The 21,164-nt window shown below is 36.4% G+C and overlaps 1 protein-coding gene and 2 long non-coding RNA genes across 4 annotated transcripts in view; 1 reads left to right on the top strand and 2 right to left on the bottom strand.

The window, feature by feature from the left end:
- Window positions 1-21,164, top strand: part of acad11 (acyl-CoA dehydrogenase family, member 11) — a 112,319-nt gene that overhangs the window by 78,719 nt on the left and 12,436 nt on the right. For both annotated transcript variants that reach the window (XM_052596692.1, XM_052596691.1), the window contains 5 exons: window positions 5,236-5,308; window positions 17,997-18,082; window positions 18,371-18,442; window positions 18,921-19,075; window positions 19,434-19,550. In XM_052596692.1, the coding sequence (XP_052452652.1) occupies window positions 5,236-5,308; window positions 17,997-18,082; window positions 18,371-18,442; window positions 18,921-19,075; window positions 19,434-19,550 (503 nt within the window). The remainder of the gene's footprint in view (window positions 1-5,235; window positions 5,309-17,996; window positions 18,083-18,370; window positions 18,443-18,920; window positions 19,076-19,433; window positions 19,551-21,164) is intronic.
- Window positions 11,368-13,830, bottom strand: LOC128013624 (uncharacterized). Its single transcript, XR_008183354.1, has 2 exons — window positions 13,437-13,830; window positions 11,368-12,085 (listed from the first exon to the last, which is right to left on the bottom strand). It is a non-coding gene; the product is annotated as an uncharacterized LOC128013624 (long non-coding RNA).
- Window positions 15,298-16,371, bottom strand: LOC128013621 (uncharacterized). The gene is made up of 3 exons (XR_008183351.1): window positions 16,224-16,371; window positions 15,788-16,081; window positions 15,298-15,674 (listed from the first exon to the last, which is right to left on the bottom strand). It is a non-coding gene; the product is annotated as an uncharacterized LOC128013621 (long non-coding RNA).

The raw sequence follows: 21,164 nt of genomic DNA, 5'->3' as shown, positions 1-21,164 counted from the left end.
CGTTGCCTCGGCAGCACGCGTGCCGATTGGTCACACAAACAATATCAATCTTCTTGGAGAAAAGCGAGCTATCACTGAGAGGGGAAATAACCGAAGCAGGCATCCGAGCCTCAAGAACAAGCTCTAGACCTAGGGAATGCAGGTTGAGATAGGAAGAGCCGTCTCCAACCAATCCGCCACTTCATGTGCGATCCCCGCAATCTAGCCACCACCGTGCCTCAGCAGCAGCGGGACCGGAATCGCAAGATCACAGGCATGGACACACTCCTCGGAACATGCCCGGCGAGAGCAGAGCACTTAACAGCTGGAAATGCAATATCAGCCCCTTATATTTGAAAGCAGACTGCATGAGCTCGGCTCCTCATTGATGCTGCTCATTATAATATTAGGCATAATATGCTTGTGTAACTGATGCTTGTGCAACTGCCAGTTCATCGATGCCCTCCGTATCATTCTCCTTGGAGAAAGACAGGCGGAGCGTTGCACCCTCTCTCCGGGGGGGAAGGAACGCAGTGCGGGCTTCCGAAACCCCGAGAGCAGGCGCTGGATCTGGTGGTTAGGGAAGAAGATGGGGACTCTCCCGTCTACTTTCCCTCCACCAGATCTATATGTGAAACCCATGAGCCCCGCCGCTGCTCCACCTCGGCGAAAGCGGGGGCAGGCACTGCGAGAAACGCTAGTGAAGGCTCCCTCATCAAAGAGAGACTTCTGAGAGTGAAGCAAAGCAGTAAAAGAAATAAAAAAAGATTGCATCAGGGGCTGTCAATTCCCTCGAGAGCTGATTCTGCATGCTTCTGACTCAAGCAGACAACACGCAAACAATATCTTTTTCTTTTCACGGGCAGGGAAAAACACAGCCTGAACTTTAATTCCAGTAAGTGCTTTAATAGCCTCAGCTAAATGCTCAATCGCTAATGAAAAGAAAAGTGGTGACAGTGAACACACCTGTCTTGTACCTCTGTGTAATTCAAAACGAAAAGACATTGTTTGATTTGTGAGAAATTGTACTCAAGTAAAATTTAATCCATGGAAAAAAAAATTCTCAAAGATTAAACTTCAATACGGCAAATAGGTAAGGCCACTCAGTTTAATCGAATGCATTCTCTGCATCCTAATGACAAAATGTCTAGATCTCCCTGCAAGTGAGAGGGTCAATGATGTTAAAAAGATGGCTAAGATTAGAAGAAAAATTACAATTTGGTATGAAGCCATTTTTATCTGGATGCACTAAATTTCTAATTATTGTGTTTAGTCTGCATTCCAAAGTTTTTTTCCAGAATTGTTTGATCTGTATTTAAGAGTGGAATCAGTCTGTAAGAACCCAGTTCCTCTGGATTCCTTCCTTTTTTTGGAACTACATTAATAATTGCCTCGTTTAGGGAGGATGACAGAGACTGATCTATAAATGCCTGTTTATAAACCCTACTATATAAAAATAAGGTGATAGTAATTTGTTGAAGGATTTATAGAATTCATTACAAAATCCACCTGGACCAGGAGTTTTACACACTTTTAGAGATTTTATAGTATCTGATATTTCTTTAATAGAAATTTCTGCACCTAACTCCTAAACTTGCTCTTGATTTAATGAGGGTAGATTTTGTTGAACTAGAAACTGAGCAATAACTGTAGGATCTATATTTCTTTTAGACAAATACAGTGTCTCATAAAACGTTTGAAAACTACTATTTTTATCCCTATAGGAAGTAAGAAATTCTCCTGTGATTTTAGAACACAAAATTTAATTCAATTTATTTTTAAGTGCACAATTTTGACAATAATTTTCAATACATGGATGTTTAGCATTTTTAATTCATGAATTTGAACTTCTAATATCTCTGATTCAACCACATTTCTGTTTCTCTGAGATGCTTGATAAGACCTAATACCCCTAATGTATGCTTTAAATGTGTCCCATAACACTCCCATAGAAATGTCCAGCTGGTCATTGAATTTAAAAATGGTTTTTATATCCTATTTTAAGTGATTAATAAAGTCTTTGTTTGTAAATAAATGAGAATGAAGCCTGCAATTTCTTTGTGGTTTCTCCAAATTATAATTTTTAATAGCAAAAGTCACTTGACTGTGATTGGACATAATAATATTATGATATTTTGCTGTACAGACCTGAGACATAAGTTTACCATTCAGAATGAAATAATCTATTCGCATATATAGATTATGATTTTGAGAATGAAAAGAGTATTCCATAGCCTTCGGATTGAGAATGCTCCACACATCAAACATATTAATAAAACAAGTTAATTATATATATATATATATATAAAAAAAAATGTACTGGAGTTGAAACTAAATATTTTTGAAATATTTTCTAAATACTGGTCTAGGACAGAGTTAAAATCACCCCCCAATTATAAGATTATATGATAATATTTGGAATTGGATCAAACATGTTTTTGAAAAACTCACAGTTGTTACGTTCATGGACTTTCTGTTCCTTTTATGTTTCCCTATTTTGGTCATGTCCCGTTTCTTGTTTGGTTAATTGATTAATCCCCACCTGTTCTCTATTCCCCAGATTACCTGCCTTGTGTTTAAAACCCTGTCTGTTTAGTTTCTCCCTGTCCGCGATTGTCAATGTTACCTCTGTTAACCCTTACGAAAATTAACCATGGTTTTACTACAAATAAAACCAAAAAACCATGGTTACTGTAGTTAAACCATGGTAACCACAAATTAACCATGGTTTTGCTATATTAACCATAGTTTAACCATGGTATTTGTAGTAAATCTGTGGTTTTACAAATGGCAGTCAATGCGCCAAAAAACCATGGGTTACTACAGTTTTACTATAATAAAACCATGGTTATTTTTCGTAAGGGAATGTTATTGATGTTCATTAAACTCCTCTTTTGATTTATTATCCTCCTTGTTCTTCTGATTTGATGTATTCATGCCTGCATACACAGGCCGTAACAACAGTTAGGTCCATAAACATTGGCTAATGTTAATGGCGCAGAAATTTTTTTCCCTACAACAATTACAGATCTCCCTTCTTTATCTGAAATAGTCAAATTATGTTTAAATGGGACTCCTTTACATATAAGGATAGCTGTTCCTCTAGATTTAGCAGAGAAATTTGAATGATAAATTTTGAATATAATAGAAACATAACATCTGAAAACATCGGTCACAAAAACATCATTTTAAATGAGGCAGTATTTTTTCCCCATTTTAACTGGTTTATTCAGACCTTATACATTCCAAGTGGAGAAACTTAAAGACACCCATTTGCATTTATTTTATTAACCCCTTACCAGTCACCCCCCATTTTTTGGCATGGAGAGAGAAATTACATACCCAAAATAAAAAGGTTTCTGCTCATGATTATTTCTGACTAGATACATAATCAACATTTGTTCACAAAGCTGACACTTCAAAGTTTACTGTTCAGGAATCAGAATTACTCAGACTGTTATGATAATAAAGAAATAACAAACATAAAAATAAAAATATTAAAAACATATTTTTTAAATGTATTAAAAAATTGTTGATGTAGGATATGAGTTTAGCAACACAGTGTAGCTAAAGCCTCAAGTCTTCCAAAACGTCATTAGAAATTTCATAATCGAATCTGTAAAACTGTGAATGTAATGAAACATTTTCTACGGTCATGTTGTGTTTTTAGAAAAGGTTAATCTGATTGATTTATGGCACCTGTCATCTCTATAAGATCTCACATGTAAACACTTACAATACAACAATACAACAAAACATTTTCTTACGACCTTACATGAATTACTGTGACAGAAATGCACCTGCTATTAGTAGCATTAGAGCTAACGTTAGCATCAAGCTACATCAGACAAATTATTAAATTATTTTGGAAGCATGAGACACGATGCGGCGGTGTCCAGTTACGAAAGGCGAAGGACCAATCAGAGTCTGTATGACACACAGCACAAGCACTAATGAGGAGCACACACACAGAGACAGCGCTGGGAGAGCCTTTTTATCATCAGATCGCGTAAATCAGTGGAAAATTAATAGAAATTATGATTCTGTCTGAAGAAATATGAAGTAAACATAAGTAAATATATCCATATATATCCACAGATATGCATCTTTGGTCTATAAATCTTTATTGACGCTGTTCAGTGAGTCTATATGAACACAAATAAACTGCTGCAGACGTGAATGAATATGAATGAATTTCTATTCAAAATCTGGCATAAAACGGATTTATTATTTCTGCAACAATGTTTTATCAAAACATTGGTCAAATATCGAAGCTAGAGTCTTTAAACTTTCAACTGATGCACAATTTGTCCAGATCAAGTAAGAGAGTGATGTTTAACATGCTGTGAAAGTGAAACAGTAATAATCTGGGGCCGTCACCAATCTTTGACAGCAAAGGGGTTAAACATTAACTGTGATTACAACCACAAAAAAAAAAAAAAAAATCTGTTCCGACAAGTCACCTACACACAGCAGATGTTTTTTTTTTTTTTTTTTTTTTTTTTGATGATATTCTAATTATATGACCAGCAGCACCTGTATGTCCTTTTAGCAGTGGAGATATTAGGAGGGGAGCAAGAGAGGATTGACTGTTACATATTAAGGTCATTATTATTTTGTGATTTGCGCCATACCCTTTCAACAGCCATCCTTACGTTGAAAGATGATATAAGGAGGGGTATGTGTTGTGTCAGGAACTATGTTGAGGTTAAGAGTGAGGAGGAAGTAATCCAAAGTGAGGAAGTGTTTTTTCTTATTGTCTACTTGAAATATGACATTTAACTATCAGAGAGTCTAGTTGAGTTCTGTGAAAAATCACACATTCTTCTAGCTTTATAGAGATATTACATAGGTGTATTGAAATGTATACTGTACAAGCTTGATTTTATATACCCTAAACCTACCCTTCGTACAATTTTTTTTATTCTAAAAAACTATTCTGTATTATTTATAAGCTTGTTTGATGTGAACCAAAAAATTTCCCATAAGGTCAAAAAATTTATTGATATTACGATCCTTGTGGGGACATGTGGTGCCCATAACATAGGGGATACCAGGTACACACACACACACACACACACTGGTTACCATCTTTTATAGGGACTTCCCATTTTCAAATAACTTAATTATAAGATGTTTTTTCTCATGGGGGCCAACCCCCCCCCCCCAAAAAAAAAGGCAAAAGCTCTTTTATGCTCTTTTTAGCCTTTCTTTAAAAAAAAATTGCCAACAAGTTGTTTTTTCTTTCTTTTCCAGGTGCTGGAAACCCAAAGTGTGAGATTGCCATAGTCATGTGCAGGAGCAAGTCACTGGACTCAAACAGTGACAGGTACTGGATCTCTGGCATGCACTTCAAAAAGTCTATCAACATAACTAGGTTAAATTAACATACTGTCACAAAAGTTATTTTTGAAATTATTTATCACTGGCACTGGCATATCTTTTGCAATATCTCTTTCTCTCTCTCTCTCTCTCTCTCTCTTTCTCACACTCACACACACATACACACACACGCAGACAAACTCGCACACACATTCTGGAATGAGACCCCGTGGCTGTGAGATCTGCATTCTTTCAATAAGATTACTTTTAAACAACTCAGTACAGTTGAGCTTTAACATGCCACTGTACAAGCTAGACTTTAATCACATTTTACTGCAGAACATATCAGAATTTTACAACTTCTTTACAGTAAGTAGGTCTAAACCTTAAACTCTTACAGAGCTGGGGCCCTCATTCATGTTCATAGCTGGTGCAGGCTGAATTATATGCCCTAATGCATGGGAAATATGTCATTAGCCTACTGAGGACTAGGAGTTCCACTTAAATGAAATATTCATCAATTTGTCAGTAAATTATCCAATGTATTAATTTCTAAATATAAATAAATGACTTGTTAGTGAAAGTTCTAGGAGTACATGGATGTCATAGTTTGTTTACTTCAGAAAAAAAGAAAAAACGTAGAGACGAGAGGACATGACAATGCTTAAAATATTAACAAGGTTATCAGCACACTTAATATGTACTTTTATTGAGAAAAAAAAAAGTATTTAACTCTTAAATGCATACCTTGGGTCTTTAGCAACCCATGACATCATTCTCTACCCACCCATTTTTTAAGTTATACATCAATTTTCTTAGTATTCTTCAAACTATTAATTATAAACAATATAACAAGAAAGAAAAAGTAAAATATACAAGAATGCCAGTTTTCTGATATTTTTTGTAAAAAGTTTTGAGTCGCCAGAGACCTGAGGTATGTAAATGTTATGAATGGAACGGTTCAACTTAGCCATGGTTTGTATCACAGGTTTAGAGTAACGTTTACGGTACAGTTCCGTATGTGCTATGTTTAGGTAAAAACTATACTGTCAAAAAAAAAAAAAAAACACAGATTAATCTAACTACAAGCAACAGCACAATATAAATACAACAAAGTTACAAATAAAGTAAAATAAGTGATTTTCAGGTTTTTTTTTTTTTTTGGGTAGGTCTAATATTAGTTTTCAGGTGCAGAAATTGAATAAAGTTATGAAATGTAAAACAGCGTTGCATATTTGACTGTAGAAATTAAAAATTAATCTTTATTAATGTCACAAAAGTTATTCAGTAAAGAGCAGCGAGTGACTTCCTTGTTGCTTTATGATTAATATTAAGAAAGTGCTGTCACTTTAAGAGAATGCACTGATCCAGTGCATTGATACAGTATATTCAGCCGGCCATGTCTGCTCTTAGGATACTTACCAAGATGGGCATTTTGACATATTTTTTGCTTGAATTTGTCCATTTAAACACAATACTTAGAGAGAGCTTAATATTTGCATGCATTCTGAGGCATGGGTTTGTGCACTTCGGATGATTGCACGCACAAATCTTCTCACTGAATACATGAGCTTGTGTCCTCTGGCTCTTAAATATTTAAACTGGCAAAGCTTAAACGAGTTTAGCTTATGGTGCATTCAAGTCATGTCAGGTACATTGTATTTATGAGTTAAATGAACATGAACGCCACCATAAAGTGGTAATTACGAGTGGGAAACTTGGAATTTTCTTTAAGCTCAGAGTTTCCGAGTTGGGGGCGTGTCAACGAGAAACATGACCGCATCCATGGATGCAACGTCTTTTGTTGACAGTAATTTTTTTGTTGAAATTGATAGACATGATTGCAATATAACAATTAATACGTTTTTATGCAATACAGATTAAAGTGGCTTCATAAATTATTTAAACAAATTAAAAACGCAAAAAACACTTGATGCAAATTCTTTGCTCTTCATTTTCAATAAGCAGCATTGACAAACCCTGTTGTACTTTCTTGTAATTTATTAAAGGAAGGTACACTGCCATCTTGTGCCGACTAAACTGACTTGAACGCACCCAACATCATAATTCGACTTGTCAACTTGTAAGTACGAACTTCCCAGGAGGACTTCAACGCAGCATTAAACACAGATATCAACGTGTGTTGTCGGGGTCTCACATGTGTGTATGCGCTATCAGAACCCGGGTGATAAATGATCATATTCCAGCAAACGGCATTCGCATTGAATAAGATTGAATGGTTTGACCAGGTTTTATTTCTTTATTTTTTTATCGCTGTTGTAATGTATTGGGAAACCATAATGTACATCAAATAACAGAAACACATATTAGCCGAACCCTGTTTGTTTTACATATTATTTTTACAGATGCGTTGTCAGATTTAAGTTGAACCAAGGTCCTAGAGCATGCCGAACTGTGTGTGGAGAACCGTACGGTTCGATTTTTTTTTCTGCAAATCGTTCCACCCCTAGTAAATGTGTTAAGATTTTTTTTTTTTTTTTTACACAACTATATTTACATATTTGATGACGTATTATGTGCAGTGGCAGTGGCACTGTTTGATAGAAAATTTGTATAATTTTTTGGCTGAACTATCCATTTAAGGCTTCCAAAGCCTTAGGCTGTTTTGACTCCATTTGTTGAATTTGATGTATATTAGTTGCAGCAAATAGTAATGGACTTGGGGAAACTATAAAACAACTAAACACATTCGCATAATGCACAGCTAAATTTTTATTGTCATCAGATGGAGGACCATGTAATCACAGAAACCTCACAGCATCCTTTTCTTTTTCTGCCAAAGCAATCTGCAGTAACGCTTTGGTGATGTCAGCAGTGAATGCATTTTTTATTGTAACTTGATAAGCACATCTAACAAATCAGGATTCAAGTTTTGTATAGTGAGCAAACAGTTATTTAGTGATGGACAACCCTCCTTGTGTGAAGATTGTTGGTGTCTTGTCTTCTCCAAGCAAAGCATGGTCTTTCTTTGCTTCCAAGTCAGTGACTGAAACATTTTCACAAATTACTTGGTGTAAATACTATTACATCTCTGTATTCTGTGTAAAATGTTACATAAGCTTTTAGTTTTCAAACCTTTTCTTAGCCACCCTGAAGTTATTTAAAGTTGTGGTTTATTTGGTTTCCAGGGTAACTCAACCTGATAATGTCTGTCATTCATAGTCACTGTCTGGTTCAAATGTTGTACAGCTTCTATTTCTTCTGGACTTTTAGCTGTCTTGTTCAGTATGCCCAAAGACTCTAGTTCCCAAAAGGTATACAACTGTTTCTCTGCATCTTCTTCTAAACCAATGTGCATATTTTATCTGTTACACTAGACCTGGGAATTTGTCCTTGTATTATACATTCAGAAACACTTTCCAGAGTTACAAAAGATTCAGTTAATCTTTCGATTCTACCTGATACCACTTGCAAGTAGTAGTGTGCTTCTGTTAACACTGAAAGTTCATAATCATTAGTGTCCTCAGAGAAAAAAAAAATTGCAATTCCAATTGCTATGATTTCTATTCTTTGATCCGTATTCCATATACTTTCAAGTGATAACTTCACGATGTTGCATTCTGTAACTACAGGACACCTTGCTCCGTAAGTATGAAGATTCAGCTTCTCTCTATTCACTAAACCTGCAGGACCCTCTATCCACAGTTTCACAGTTGCAAGCAGTACAGTCATTTGCCCATCAGCCCTTGGTTTCACAGTGCTTGACACCAATGACAGGATTATGATTCAGATTCTCACAATAAACACAGGCCTTTGGAGCATAACTAGCATTGTGCATGGCGGCTGCAGATTAAATTTTTTGAGCCTTGGTTCATGAGTCTTTTCTGATTTTGTGAAAGATCTATTGGTTAATGGCCTGTCCTTTTTTTGACCTTTCTGATCTATTAAGTTGCAGTGTTCTTTCTCTGCTTTGCACTCCATTTTGTAGAAACTGAATAAGTTCAAGCATTTTCCATTTACCACCAGAGTCCAAATTGACAAGTATAGGCTAAATCAATATCCTGTGGCATCAGTGGGAATAACAGTGAACACAAAAGACATAAGTGTCACATGGAACACACTGATTCCAAACCTCAAATGGGAATTTCACATTCATTATAAACTTCTCAGGGCCTTTATGTCTGACAGCCTCTTTACAGCAGTGAAATCAAGCAATTTTTACATGAGCACCGATGACAATATACTTAATTCCAAATCTGTTCTGTAACAATCCAATGGCTGTGTCTTAATTACTGTCTGTGAGCCTTGATACAACATTTGCTGCTGCATCAGCTAGGTATGCTTTCCAATAAGAATTTTTTTTTTTTATTTTTACACAGTGCTGCATTAGAATTAATAGCGGCTTCATACTGACTCCAAAGCTCCTGCCATTTGCTTATCTGGTCTGGTTAATTTGTCAGTAACGAATTTGGGTAGCCTGACAGACTGGGTTTCTGGCCATCTTTAGTGGTTTGCATTGACATGTCTTACCCGTGTCTCTTGTTTGACCTTTCTCTCCATCAGTCTCATTGCATGGGATTTCCACATAGTAATGTGGTCCTGGTCAGAGCCATATAGAGAGAGAGTTGCGACAACGGAAGTTCGAAATGTTTGGTTGTCACGTGATTCGTGTAGACTTCAAATAGTTCCAGGAAGTGCGTTGGCGGCCATTCAAACTGATAGAGTAGAGTGACAGAACTGCGGTTTCTGGTAATGAGTCAATAAATGCATTTATTTTATATATTTATACAACACACTGACATATGTACAGTATTGTTCAAAATAATAGCAGTACAATGTGACTAACCAGAATAATCAAGGTTTTTCGTATATTTTTTTATTGCTACGTGGCAAACAAGTTACCAGTAGGTTCAGTAGATTCTCAGAAAACAAATGAGACCCAGCATTCATGATATGCACGCTCTTAAGGCTGTGCAATTGGGCAATTAGTTGAATTAGTTGAAAGGGGTGTGTTCAAAAAAATAGCAGTGTGGCATTCAATCACTGAGGTCATCAATTTTGTGAAGAAACAGGTGTGAATCAGGTGGCCCCTATTTAAGGATGAAGCCAACACTTGTTGAACATGCATTTGAAAGCTGAGGAAAATGGGTCGTTCAAGACATTGTTCAGAAGAACAGCGTACTTTGATTAAAAAGTTGATTAGAGAGGGGAAAACCTATAAAGAGGTGCAAAAAATGATAGGCTGTTCAGCTAAAATGATCTCCAATGCCTTAAAATGGAGAGCAAAACCAGAGAGACGTGGAAGAAAACGGAAGACAACCATCAAAATGGATAGAAGAATAACCAGAATGGCAAAGGCTCAGCCAATGATCACCTCCAGGATGATCAAAGACAGTCTGGAGTTACCTGTAAGTACTGTGACAGTTAGAAGACGTCTGTGTGAAGCTAATCTATTTTCAAGAATCCCCCGCAAAGTCCCTCTGTTAAAAAAAAGGCATGTGCAGAAGAGGTTACAATTTGCCAAAGAACACATCAACTGGCCTAAAGAGAAATGGAGGAACATTTTGTGGACTGATGAGAGTAAAATTGTTCTTTTTGGGTCCAAGGGCCACAGGCAGTTTGTGAGATGACCCCCAAACTCTGAATTCAAGCCACAGTACACAGTGAAGACAGTGAAGCATGGAGGTGCAAGCATCATGATATGGGCATGTTTCTCCTACTATGGTGTTGGGCCTATTTATCGCATACCAGGGATCATGGATCAGTTTGCATACACTCTCAGAAAAAAAAGTACAAAACGGTACCTTTAAGGAACAAAATCTTGTCACTGGGGTGGTACCCTCAAAGGTACATTATTGTACCTTAAAGCAGAGGAGCAGATTTGTACCTTACTTTTTTGTACCTTCTAAGGGCCAATACTGTACCTTTGAGGATCAATAATGTACCTTAGACAAAGGTACAATAAAGTACCTCTGGAAAAAGGTACAATTTTGTCCCATTAAGGTACCACCCCAGTGACAAAGCCATTTTGTACCTTTAGGTGGCAAAAAAGTTCCTTTTTATTCCCTAAGGAGTGAAAGAAAATGAAGGCAAACAACAACTAACTGCATTTTAAGACATTTATTTTAGTCCTTAAATGGAAAACAGTTTAATTCACAGATTCAATAATAATTCATCTCACAACCATACAATGTAACAACCCAAAATAAAATGTAACAATGTTTAGGATGTCATGTCTGATATAAAAACATTAAAAATAATTAATTACATTTTTTTAAGAAGCATTTCACTGACAAACTGACAACTTACTGCCACTCCAAAAACAAAATGAACAGCGATATCAGAGAATAAATACAATGGAACCATTTATATTTCCCTTCTTTCAATTTCATGAACATCACTAATAAGAACAGCAATATAGTGCAGAAAAACATGAGTTTTTTTATCAAAGACCAAGCAAAACACTTTAGCACACCACACCAAAGTAAAGAGAGTAACATAACGGATAAACTAAATGACACTTGATGTGTTCTGGATTAAAAAACACAAGCTTTGAGCTCATCCACAACCCTCTACAGCCCTCCCAACACAGCTTAACATAAATGCCCCATACTAACACACAGTTTATCATCGACACAGTATGTATCTGCTGTAGCCTTCTCTGAATGTACCGGGACAGGCTCGAGGGTTAGTGTCACGTTTTCTTTCCACTGCTGAACAAATCGGTTGAATTTGGCTTGCTTCTTAAACGACCCTTCAAAGAGGCATGAAATCATCCTCTCACTCAATCCATAGTCCACTGCTTCTCCATCAACATCATTATCTAGACAAAAGAGAAAAGAAAAACAGCAATGTTAACCACCACTTTGGTAACAACATACAACAATTTAAAAAGGCAGACTGTAACGTTAGTGTAAGTCAATGGGGAAAAAGTTCGAGTCTAGTTAGCGCGAATGACGCGAATTGAGCGTTTCGCGCGACACGCGCGTTAAGCGCGAATGGTGCATTTAAGCGTTTGACGCGATTCGCGTCTGCCGCCCGAGTTGAAAAATTTGAACTTGGGCGTCAATTCGCACCGCGTTAACCAATCAGGAGCCTGCTAGGAGTCACTCATTCAACATGGAGAAACAACTGATGCTGTCGGTGAGCAGTCAGCCAGAGCTTCATGACAAAAGTTCATATTTCAGGAATAAAAAGGACCTAACGATATATATATATATATATATATATATATATATATATATATATATATATATATATATATATATATATATATACACACATATTAATAGATTAATTGAATAAAGGACAAATATAAGAAACGTTTCGCTTTACCCCAAACGAATTACATTTTATCTTGAACCACTAGAGACATCAGAGCCAGCGGCAAATGTCAGAAGGTCTATCCGAGCTGAGGCTGCTCTCGGCGGATACATGATGATGGCTGGCTTGACCGCAGTCCGCTGATCATGTGGAGCTCATGTCTCCGAGATCGGCGAAACACATTTTTTAAATAGACGCTGTCTTTATAAATAAACCGCATATTTAAAGACTAAATCATACTTTCAAACAGTCACTGGCTATCGATAGTCACATTCCGCCCAAATGGCTTTGCTTTAGCTTTAAAATATTCCAGAACAAGAGACTGTTGGGCGGCAAAAAGGTTTTTTTTTTTTTTTTTATCGTTCTCCTCTGACACAGTCCAGCTAGCTCACATAAGTCAGAACAAAAGATTTTTCGGCGGCAAAAACGCTTCTCATCCAACTCTGACGCAGTAGTTTTACAGCTAAGCTATAATGATGTGGAAAAAACGTTTTTGCCGCCCATTAGTCTTTTGTTCTGAAATATTTTAATATTTCACGTTAACGTTAACTTTTCGGCTGCAGAGTTGGATGAGAAGCGTTTTTGCCGCCGAGAAGTTAACGTTAGCTCGATGGTGAACTGTAGCCAAGATAGTACTGCTACTTATAATAATAATATTTATTTATGCTATAATTATATAATAATATTTTAACTAACGTTAACTAGTTAACGTTAATAATGGCAATCGTCAACGTGAGTCTAGCTAGCTAATGTTGACAGAGTATGAACTTGGCTAGCACTAACATTAACAGTAAAAGTTAACTTCCAACTTTGAATTAACACCACAAACACTGATTAAAAATTCAAATTACCTTTGAATTAACTTTTCTCCTCTTCAGTGACCTCTGTCCCCAAAGTAAATAACTCCGTGATTAAATCTTCCGTTGATAAATGTCGAAGGGCCATCCTCCCACCTTTGATCGACACTGACAGAGACTGACAGTTGGATCATTGTCGATTCACTCCTGTATCCTTCCGCGCTGCAATATTTATGCTTCCGCCGAGTCAAACTCTGGTTAGCCTGTAGCTAGATCCTTTCAATAGAACACAACTTAAAGCGTTAACAATTATTTGTCTGTTTTATTCTAATATAAATAGGGTAAATGGTTTGAAAATCAAATTCTTCAATACTGTTTGTGAATATAAATGATTACATAATCCTCATTAACATGATTAAAAATGATTCAAAGGGACATTTCACAAAAAAAAAAAAAAAAACATTCTGATTTATTTTGCCCATATCTCAAAACTTCACAGTTAATTTAGTTTGACATTATTGAGTTTGATAGTATAGGTTAACTTGTGTTTCTATATTGAGAGATGACATTTTCAGCATCCACTAATTCCTGCCATTTTATATTTAAACATTAAGGTACAAATATGTAAGGGACAAATATGTACCTTACACCTCAAAAAGCTCACAATGTACAATGGAAGGTGCATAATTGTACCTTAAAGGTGCACAATTGTACCTTAAAGATACATTTTTGTACTTTTAAGGGTACACATGCAAAGTTTGTACCTTAGGGAACAAAAATGGACCTGTATTGTACCTCTTTTTCTAACAGTGTATGTTAAAATACTTGAAGAGGTCATGTTGCCCTATGCTGAAGAGGACATGCCCTTGAAATGGTTGTTTCAACAAGACAATGACCCAAAACACACTAGTAAACGGGCAAAGTCTTGGTTCCAAACCAACAAAATTAATGTTATGGAGTGGCCAGCCCAATCTCCAGACCTTAATCCAATTGAGAACTTGTGGGGTGATATCAAAAATGCTGTTTCTGAAGCAAAACCAAGAAATGTGAATGAATTGTGGAATGTTGTTAAAGAATCATGGAGTGGAATAACAGCTGAGAGGTGCCACAAGTTGGTTGACTCCATGCCACACAGATGTCAAGCAGTTTTAAAAAACTGTGGTCATACAACTAAATATTAGTTTAGTGATTCACAGGATTGCTAAATCCCAGAAAAAAAAAAAAAAATGTTTGTACAAAATAGTTTTGAGTTTGTACAGTCAAAGGTAGACACTGCTATTTTTTTGAACACACCCCTTTCAACTAATTGCCCAATTGCACAGCCTTAAGAGCGTGCATATCATGAATGCTGGGTCTTGTTTGTTTTCTGACAATCTACTGAACCTACTGGTAGCTTGTTTGCCACGTAGCAATAAAAAATATACTAAAAACCTTGATTATTCTGGTTAGTCACATTGTACTGCTATTATTTTGAACAATACTGTATGTAGCATGAGTATGTAGTTACAGCGATGTTGTTTTTAAAATATCAAATCGGGTAATATTTGAGGATTAGTGTTCAATTACCGTTATTTTAAAAACGTATTTCAGGCTAACGTTAAGTTTTATAAACACGGGTTGCTGTTGCCTTTTTACGTTACATATTGTCCATTTTTTCACTGATCTAATGTTAACTCATGTCATATTGATGACTTTCAGGTAGTACAGAGACAGGCTGGTGACAGGTGATTTTCAGCTCGCACCGCACTATGGGTCAATTAACTGTTAGCAGCAGTAATTAGCATGTTAAATAAATGTAAAATGAAGCTTACTGTTTATAATTCTTACAATTACATATAGTCATATAATTATGTATTATAAATAATATACCTATTATATCTAGTATAATTCTTACAATAGTTATTCATGTACACAATATATTCAGGTTTAAAACAACTTAAGCATACTCGTATATAAACATGTACACTGCCATTCAAAAGTAATGATGCTGAAAATTCAGGTTGGCATCACAGGAGTATATTCCATTTTAAAATAGAAAACAGTTATTTTAAATTGTAATTATACAATTAACTATTTACAGCAATTCATGAATACATTTCTAATCAATTTAATAGCATGACAAGCATTTTGTATGTGTCCTTTCTTTAATGTTGTCCTTGCATAGTCTCCACCGTGGTTTACTGTGCTGCATGGGGATGCTCCACTCAGTCAGAGAAAGGTGTGCGAATGTATGGCTTCCCCGCTGACATAGAGAGGAGAAAATAATGGTTGGCTCAAGTCAGCAGGAGCAATCTAAATACAAATAAAAATTACAACAACAAAAAATTGTTAGGTAATTATACTAAAAATTAATTTGCACTTTTTTACATTGACAATGTTTTACTAGAAATAAGGAACAAGCAAACCCTTGCAAAACCCAGGGAGCTGAGACTCACGGTGAGACATTGCAGGGAGTCATCAGTGTTACCTATAACTGTGCATTTAACCACCATGTGATATGTACTGTATGTGCGTAGACAAAAAAAAAGGTGTGTGTGTAAACAAAACTGAAGTCAGTATGCAGACAAATTGCGGCAAAGCAATTTGTCATGACCAAAAAATTCAAGAGTAGGCTGAGGTCAGATGCTATTCCCACAATCTTTGTACATCGTCCTGTGGTCAAAAAGAGGAGGGCCCTGCTCCACGATGCACCCCTAGACCTGTGAACATACAAGAAATGGCTGCTGATTACAGCTATGTTATTTCAGGTGATTCATATATAATAAGTACAAACTCGTACTAGTTGAAGTAAAGTGATGTGATATTTTCAATATTTAAAATTAGCAAAACCATGTATTCTACCTCGATCAGTTTCAAAGGTTGAGGAAAAAAGAACGAGGACACTCAGAGAAAGGAAAGTGAGAGTGAAGAAAAAGGACATGGCTAGAGAGGAGAGACAGGGACAGGTGACACTGCCGAGTCAACCAGCAGCAAGTCAATCAGCAGCCAGTCAGCATTCCAGTGAACCATCAGCCAGTTACCTGGGTCTATTAAAAAAAATTAAGAGACAAGAAAAAAAATAAAATAAAATCAAACAATGCAAAGGCAGCACTAAGAAAAATAATGAAAATTCAGCTATCAAAAAAAAAGGTCCCCTCAGCTCTCCTGACCTGCATCATCACTGATGCTCCATCCCAGAACAGTTCAGTGGCACCACTAATCCTCCACCCACCAGCACCCACAGAATGTTACAGTATGTTACTTTTATACACTAACAAGTTTAAGTATATAATACTTTATTATTATATAATATAGACAGGTAATAGTAAATGAATCACAATGACTAAAAACACTCCACCCATGTTTTTGCAAACTCAATTCACTCTAAATGTATATCAATAGGGTGCATTTTATTATTAAGTAATTTAATACGTGTAATAAGGAACAAACTTTATAACCTCATTTTTACCACTTCCACTCACCGCTGTCACACGTTATATTTAACGTAATAGGCTATGTAACGTTAGCTAACTTTCCCCACCCTGGAAAAAAATATGTTTATACTCCTTTTTTTCTAATTGCAAACACGATGGATGAAACTGAATTATGAGAACAGATTTTACAATTATTAGGGTGGTCGTTACTAACTTTATTCAGCTCCAATCCTAGCCTAATCTGTTAGTTATCTGATAACAAACCTTAAATCTACTCATTTAATGAGTGATAATCAACTAGAAGGTTTTAATTTGCAATTTATTGTTATTAAGATGTACTGATAATATTCAATCTTATTATTTAAACGTTTTACCTGTTAAAAGTGCGTCGCGAACGGTTTGTTCTGCTGCATCTCTACGGCGCGGCATCGGTTTGCTGCTACTTCCGGGAACTATTGAGAGACTCCACGAGCCGCCATTGCTGTAAAAAAAGCGTTCCATTGGAGTCAATGGAGTTGTCGCAACTCTCACTCTATATGGCTCTGGTCCTGGTAAACCAGCATCTGTCTATCTTCCTCTCCAAATTGTTTTATATTATGTTTCTATGAAGATCCACCAAACTTTCCTCCTTCATTGATAACATTGACAGTAACTCATGCAATTTATCCCAGTTTAGTAGTTATTTACCAATCTCCTTTTCCAAGTGAGTCATCAACTTTGTTGCCGAGCTGCGGATTGTACTCCTCTTCTTTTTCATCTGCTCTAACTGTTCTGCCATCTTTATTTAATTCACTTTCACCTCAGAAGTTCCATGTAATGTGCATGCAATTATTTTGTATGCTTTTTGTTTTGTATTTTGGTTTGTATTTAGTTTATATCATCTTGCTTTTAATGTGTGCATAATTTTTGCTTGGTTTTATAATTTGTTTATGTTTATGTTTTGTATTTGGTTGCATGCTTGTTTGTAGTGTGCATGCAGTTTTATTATTTTGTATACTGGTTGTTGCATTAGTATTTGTTGTACCCAGAGAGTCCTGTGAAATCATTTACCTGTGTACATACATTACAATATACACTTACTTAAATATTATGTGTAACATGATGACTGTGTAATGTTGTCGACTGTTCATTTAGTAGTGTTTTTACCCCAACATTTCATTAATATAGTAAATGTGTGTGTACATGTGCAAATATTTTTCAGGCACGGGCTGCACAGCATGATCCTGGTCCCTCTAAACACACCAGGAGTAAAGAAGATAAGGCCGCTTACTGTTTTCAGTCAGGATGGTGAGTTCTGAGTAAAACAATCTGCCTTGCCACATGACGCTTATCAGATGCTCACCTCAGGTTCACTCTTTGCTGATCCATTTTCATGTCAGTGCTTTAACTTGTGTCTCACTATATCACAACACTCTCTCATCATCCTCTGTTTGATTCTTTCTGTGTTTCCACTTCTGTCTTTCCACCATCTTATAATTTTCAGTATGCTGTAACAGATTGAAGATTGTGTGTGTTGTGGGCCCTCTGAGGGTTCCCTTGCATTTACTACAGAGTGAGGTGTTTTTATCTCTGCAGATGCAATCCATGGTGGCCATTTTGAGATCCACTTTGACAATGTGAGGGTTCCTGCTTCCAACATTCTTCTTGGTGAGATTAATTAATCAGAATCTGTGTGTTGGTGCATGTACTCACCTACTGTATGTGTGTATACACTTTCTACAGACTAATGAGCCCACAAAAAAAATAAATAAATAACTGTAGTGCTTTGGGCACTTATTCACGGGGTGAAATCAGAATTCATTGAATGTTTGATTAATTTAGTTGAATACTAGAAAATAATTTACATTTATTTATTTAACCATAATTTATTTAGCTTAAAAAACATTTAAAGGAGACACATAACAAAATGAACTTACCTTGTGGGTATTCACTGTGTTTTGTTGTTGTTGTTGTTGTTTTTTTATTTTATTTTATTTTTTTAATAAAATGACTTGGTCAGTTTGCCATAGTGAGTTTTAAGCTTCATACATAATTATATAATCAATCTGATTAATGACTGGTTGGCATTTGATTCACTGATTCATTAATTTGATTAATTGTTTGCTCTCTAATTGGTTGGTTATAGGTGAGGGCCGGGGCTTTGAGATTGCTCAGGGGCGGCTGGGGCCAGGTAGACTTCATCACTGCATGAGGGCTGTGGGGCTGGCAGAGTGGGCCCTGGAGTTGCTATGCCAACGTGCAGCCCGTAGACAAGCTTTTGGAAAGAGGCTTTACCAACACGTATGTAGTCATACTGTACATGATTTATGTGCTGTTTGTTGTGGGCAACCTTGGAGCTATTTTTTTTTTTTTTTTTTTTTCATTTATTTAATTTTTTTTTTACTGTTGTTATCATTAGAAAAACGAGGCCAATAAAAATTCCAAATAAATCTTCTGAAATGTACTCTGATGTCTGGCTGGCTTTATCTCAAAGTAAAGAAACAGTGTATTACTGACACCCAGTGGAAGAGCATTTCATTGCAACTGGTGTATTTGTACTGCATGCATCGATCCTGCAGTTTTGGTTTGATTTAAAGTATGCAATATAGTCCGTTTGTTGTTGTTCATGTGTAATAATTTGATTTGCATTTTATTGTAGGAGGTGGTAGCTCACTGGATAGCTGAGTGTCGAATCGCCATTTCGCAGTCACGTTTGTTAACACTACATGCTGCTCAAACATTGGACACGCAGGGCAACAAGACTGCAAGGAAACAGGTATTTCTCTTTGAAATTTTAATTATTTTCTTTGATTTTGTGAATTGCAAGTGAAATAATCTTGTCAAATGTCTAATGTCTGTCAAATATCAAATGTCTGTCTATCTTACTCACCACCGTCTATCTGTCTGTCTGTCTGTCTGTCTGCCTGTTTCTGTTAAAGATCTTTGTCTTTCCTACCTAAAACATTAACTGACACTCCAGTAGATGATGGAGAAGATGTTCAGAATTCAACTCTGTGTGATATGTTAACCCCAGAGAATAGTAGAAACTCTGAATTTTGACACATGGATAGATGAGCCCGATTAGAGTGTGATAATAATATAGCGCAATAAACAGGAATATCACTGAAAATGTAAAATTTTGAAATATTCTCGTTTATGCGTGAAATTTTTAAAAGTTAATATATTATTAAGGTTATCTTAATGCAGTGGTTCTTAAATTTTTTTGGTTACTCCTCCCAGTAAAACCTAAATGTGAGGCTTCTGTGGTGGCTGTGTCCCACACTTTAAGAACCACTTACTTAATGTTACTGCGAGGACTTTAAGCCTGGGTTCCAGGTGTCTGAAAGGGGATGCAAAAGGAATATTTAAACAGATTGAGATATTGTTTTCAGAGCTAATACTGTGAGTCTGCACACAGGCTTTCTTTGAATACCTACAGTGTGAGATGAATGAATTTGGAAATAGCATATTCTTTAGATCCTTCAGTTAAGAAAGTTTCAAGACACAGTAATTTCAAAGTAATTAAATAACATTTGTTTTACCACATTTAGTCCCTTCAGTCATAAAATAAAAAATATTATCTCTAAGCATTGGCATGTGTTAACAGTTAATCATGTTTTTAACAATTTAGCACTTTTTGTTTACTCTATAGGACGGACTATTAGAGATTGTTTGGAACATGCAGATTGTGATGTGTCATTGGATGGATGGGTCAAGCCTCTGGAAGACCCCTAAAGGATTTTTCCCCCTGCAGACATTGTTATTCTTGTTGCACTTCTAAGAAAGTTAACATAATTATTAGTTTTGAAACAAAAAAACAACATAGAATAACTAGTTCGATACTTCACTCAAACTCCATTGCTAGATGCTATGGAAAAACTTTGTTTTCTCCTAGGACTGAAGCCTTTGCAATCACACAATGTAAATGCATGGCCATTTGTTTGTGCAGTAAGTAAAAAACAAACCAATGGCCCTGCAGCAGAGCTGCAAAAGCCTATGGCGATGAAGCCCGCCAGAGAAAGCCAGAATGGATGTGGATCTGGCTATATAAGCGGGCATTCGGCATAGGATCTCAGATCAATTCTCCTTCAGCAACAATTATTTTTCTTTCACTGATCTATGGCACTTGAAGTGCTCGCCGTTGGCATGCCTCGCTGCTGACAGAAGTTACCTTTCCCTCTGTGCCTCGCTGCTGATCCCGCCCACTCTACGAGCCGCCAGTTTGTACCCTGCCGCCATCCGGTGAGCCTAAAAAAGCTATTCTTTGCTTACTAAAAGAGCAGCGGCATTGTTTCAAATGCCACACCTTCATTGCGGCTCCTGCAGGATTGCACTGCATGCTGACGACGGCCACTCAGATTTTGTTCTGAAGCTTCTCTGACTGAAATGG

This window comes from Carassius gibelio, chromosome B24 (assembly GCF_023724105.1).
Source record: "Carassius gibelio isolate Cgi1373 ecotype wild population from Czech Republic chromosome B24, carGib1.2-hapl.c, whole genome shotgun sequence".
Classification (NCBI taxonomy): domain Eukaryota; kingdom Metazoa; phylum Chordata; class Actinopteri; order Cypriniformes; family Cyprinidae; genus Carassius; species Carassius gibelio.
Note: the sequence above shows the minus strand (reverse complement) of the source record. Positions and strands in the feature narration are given on the sequence as shown.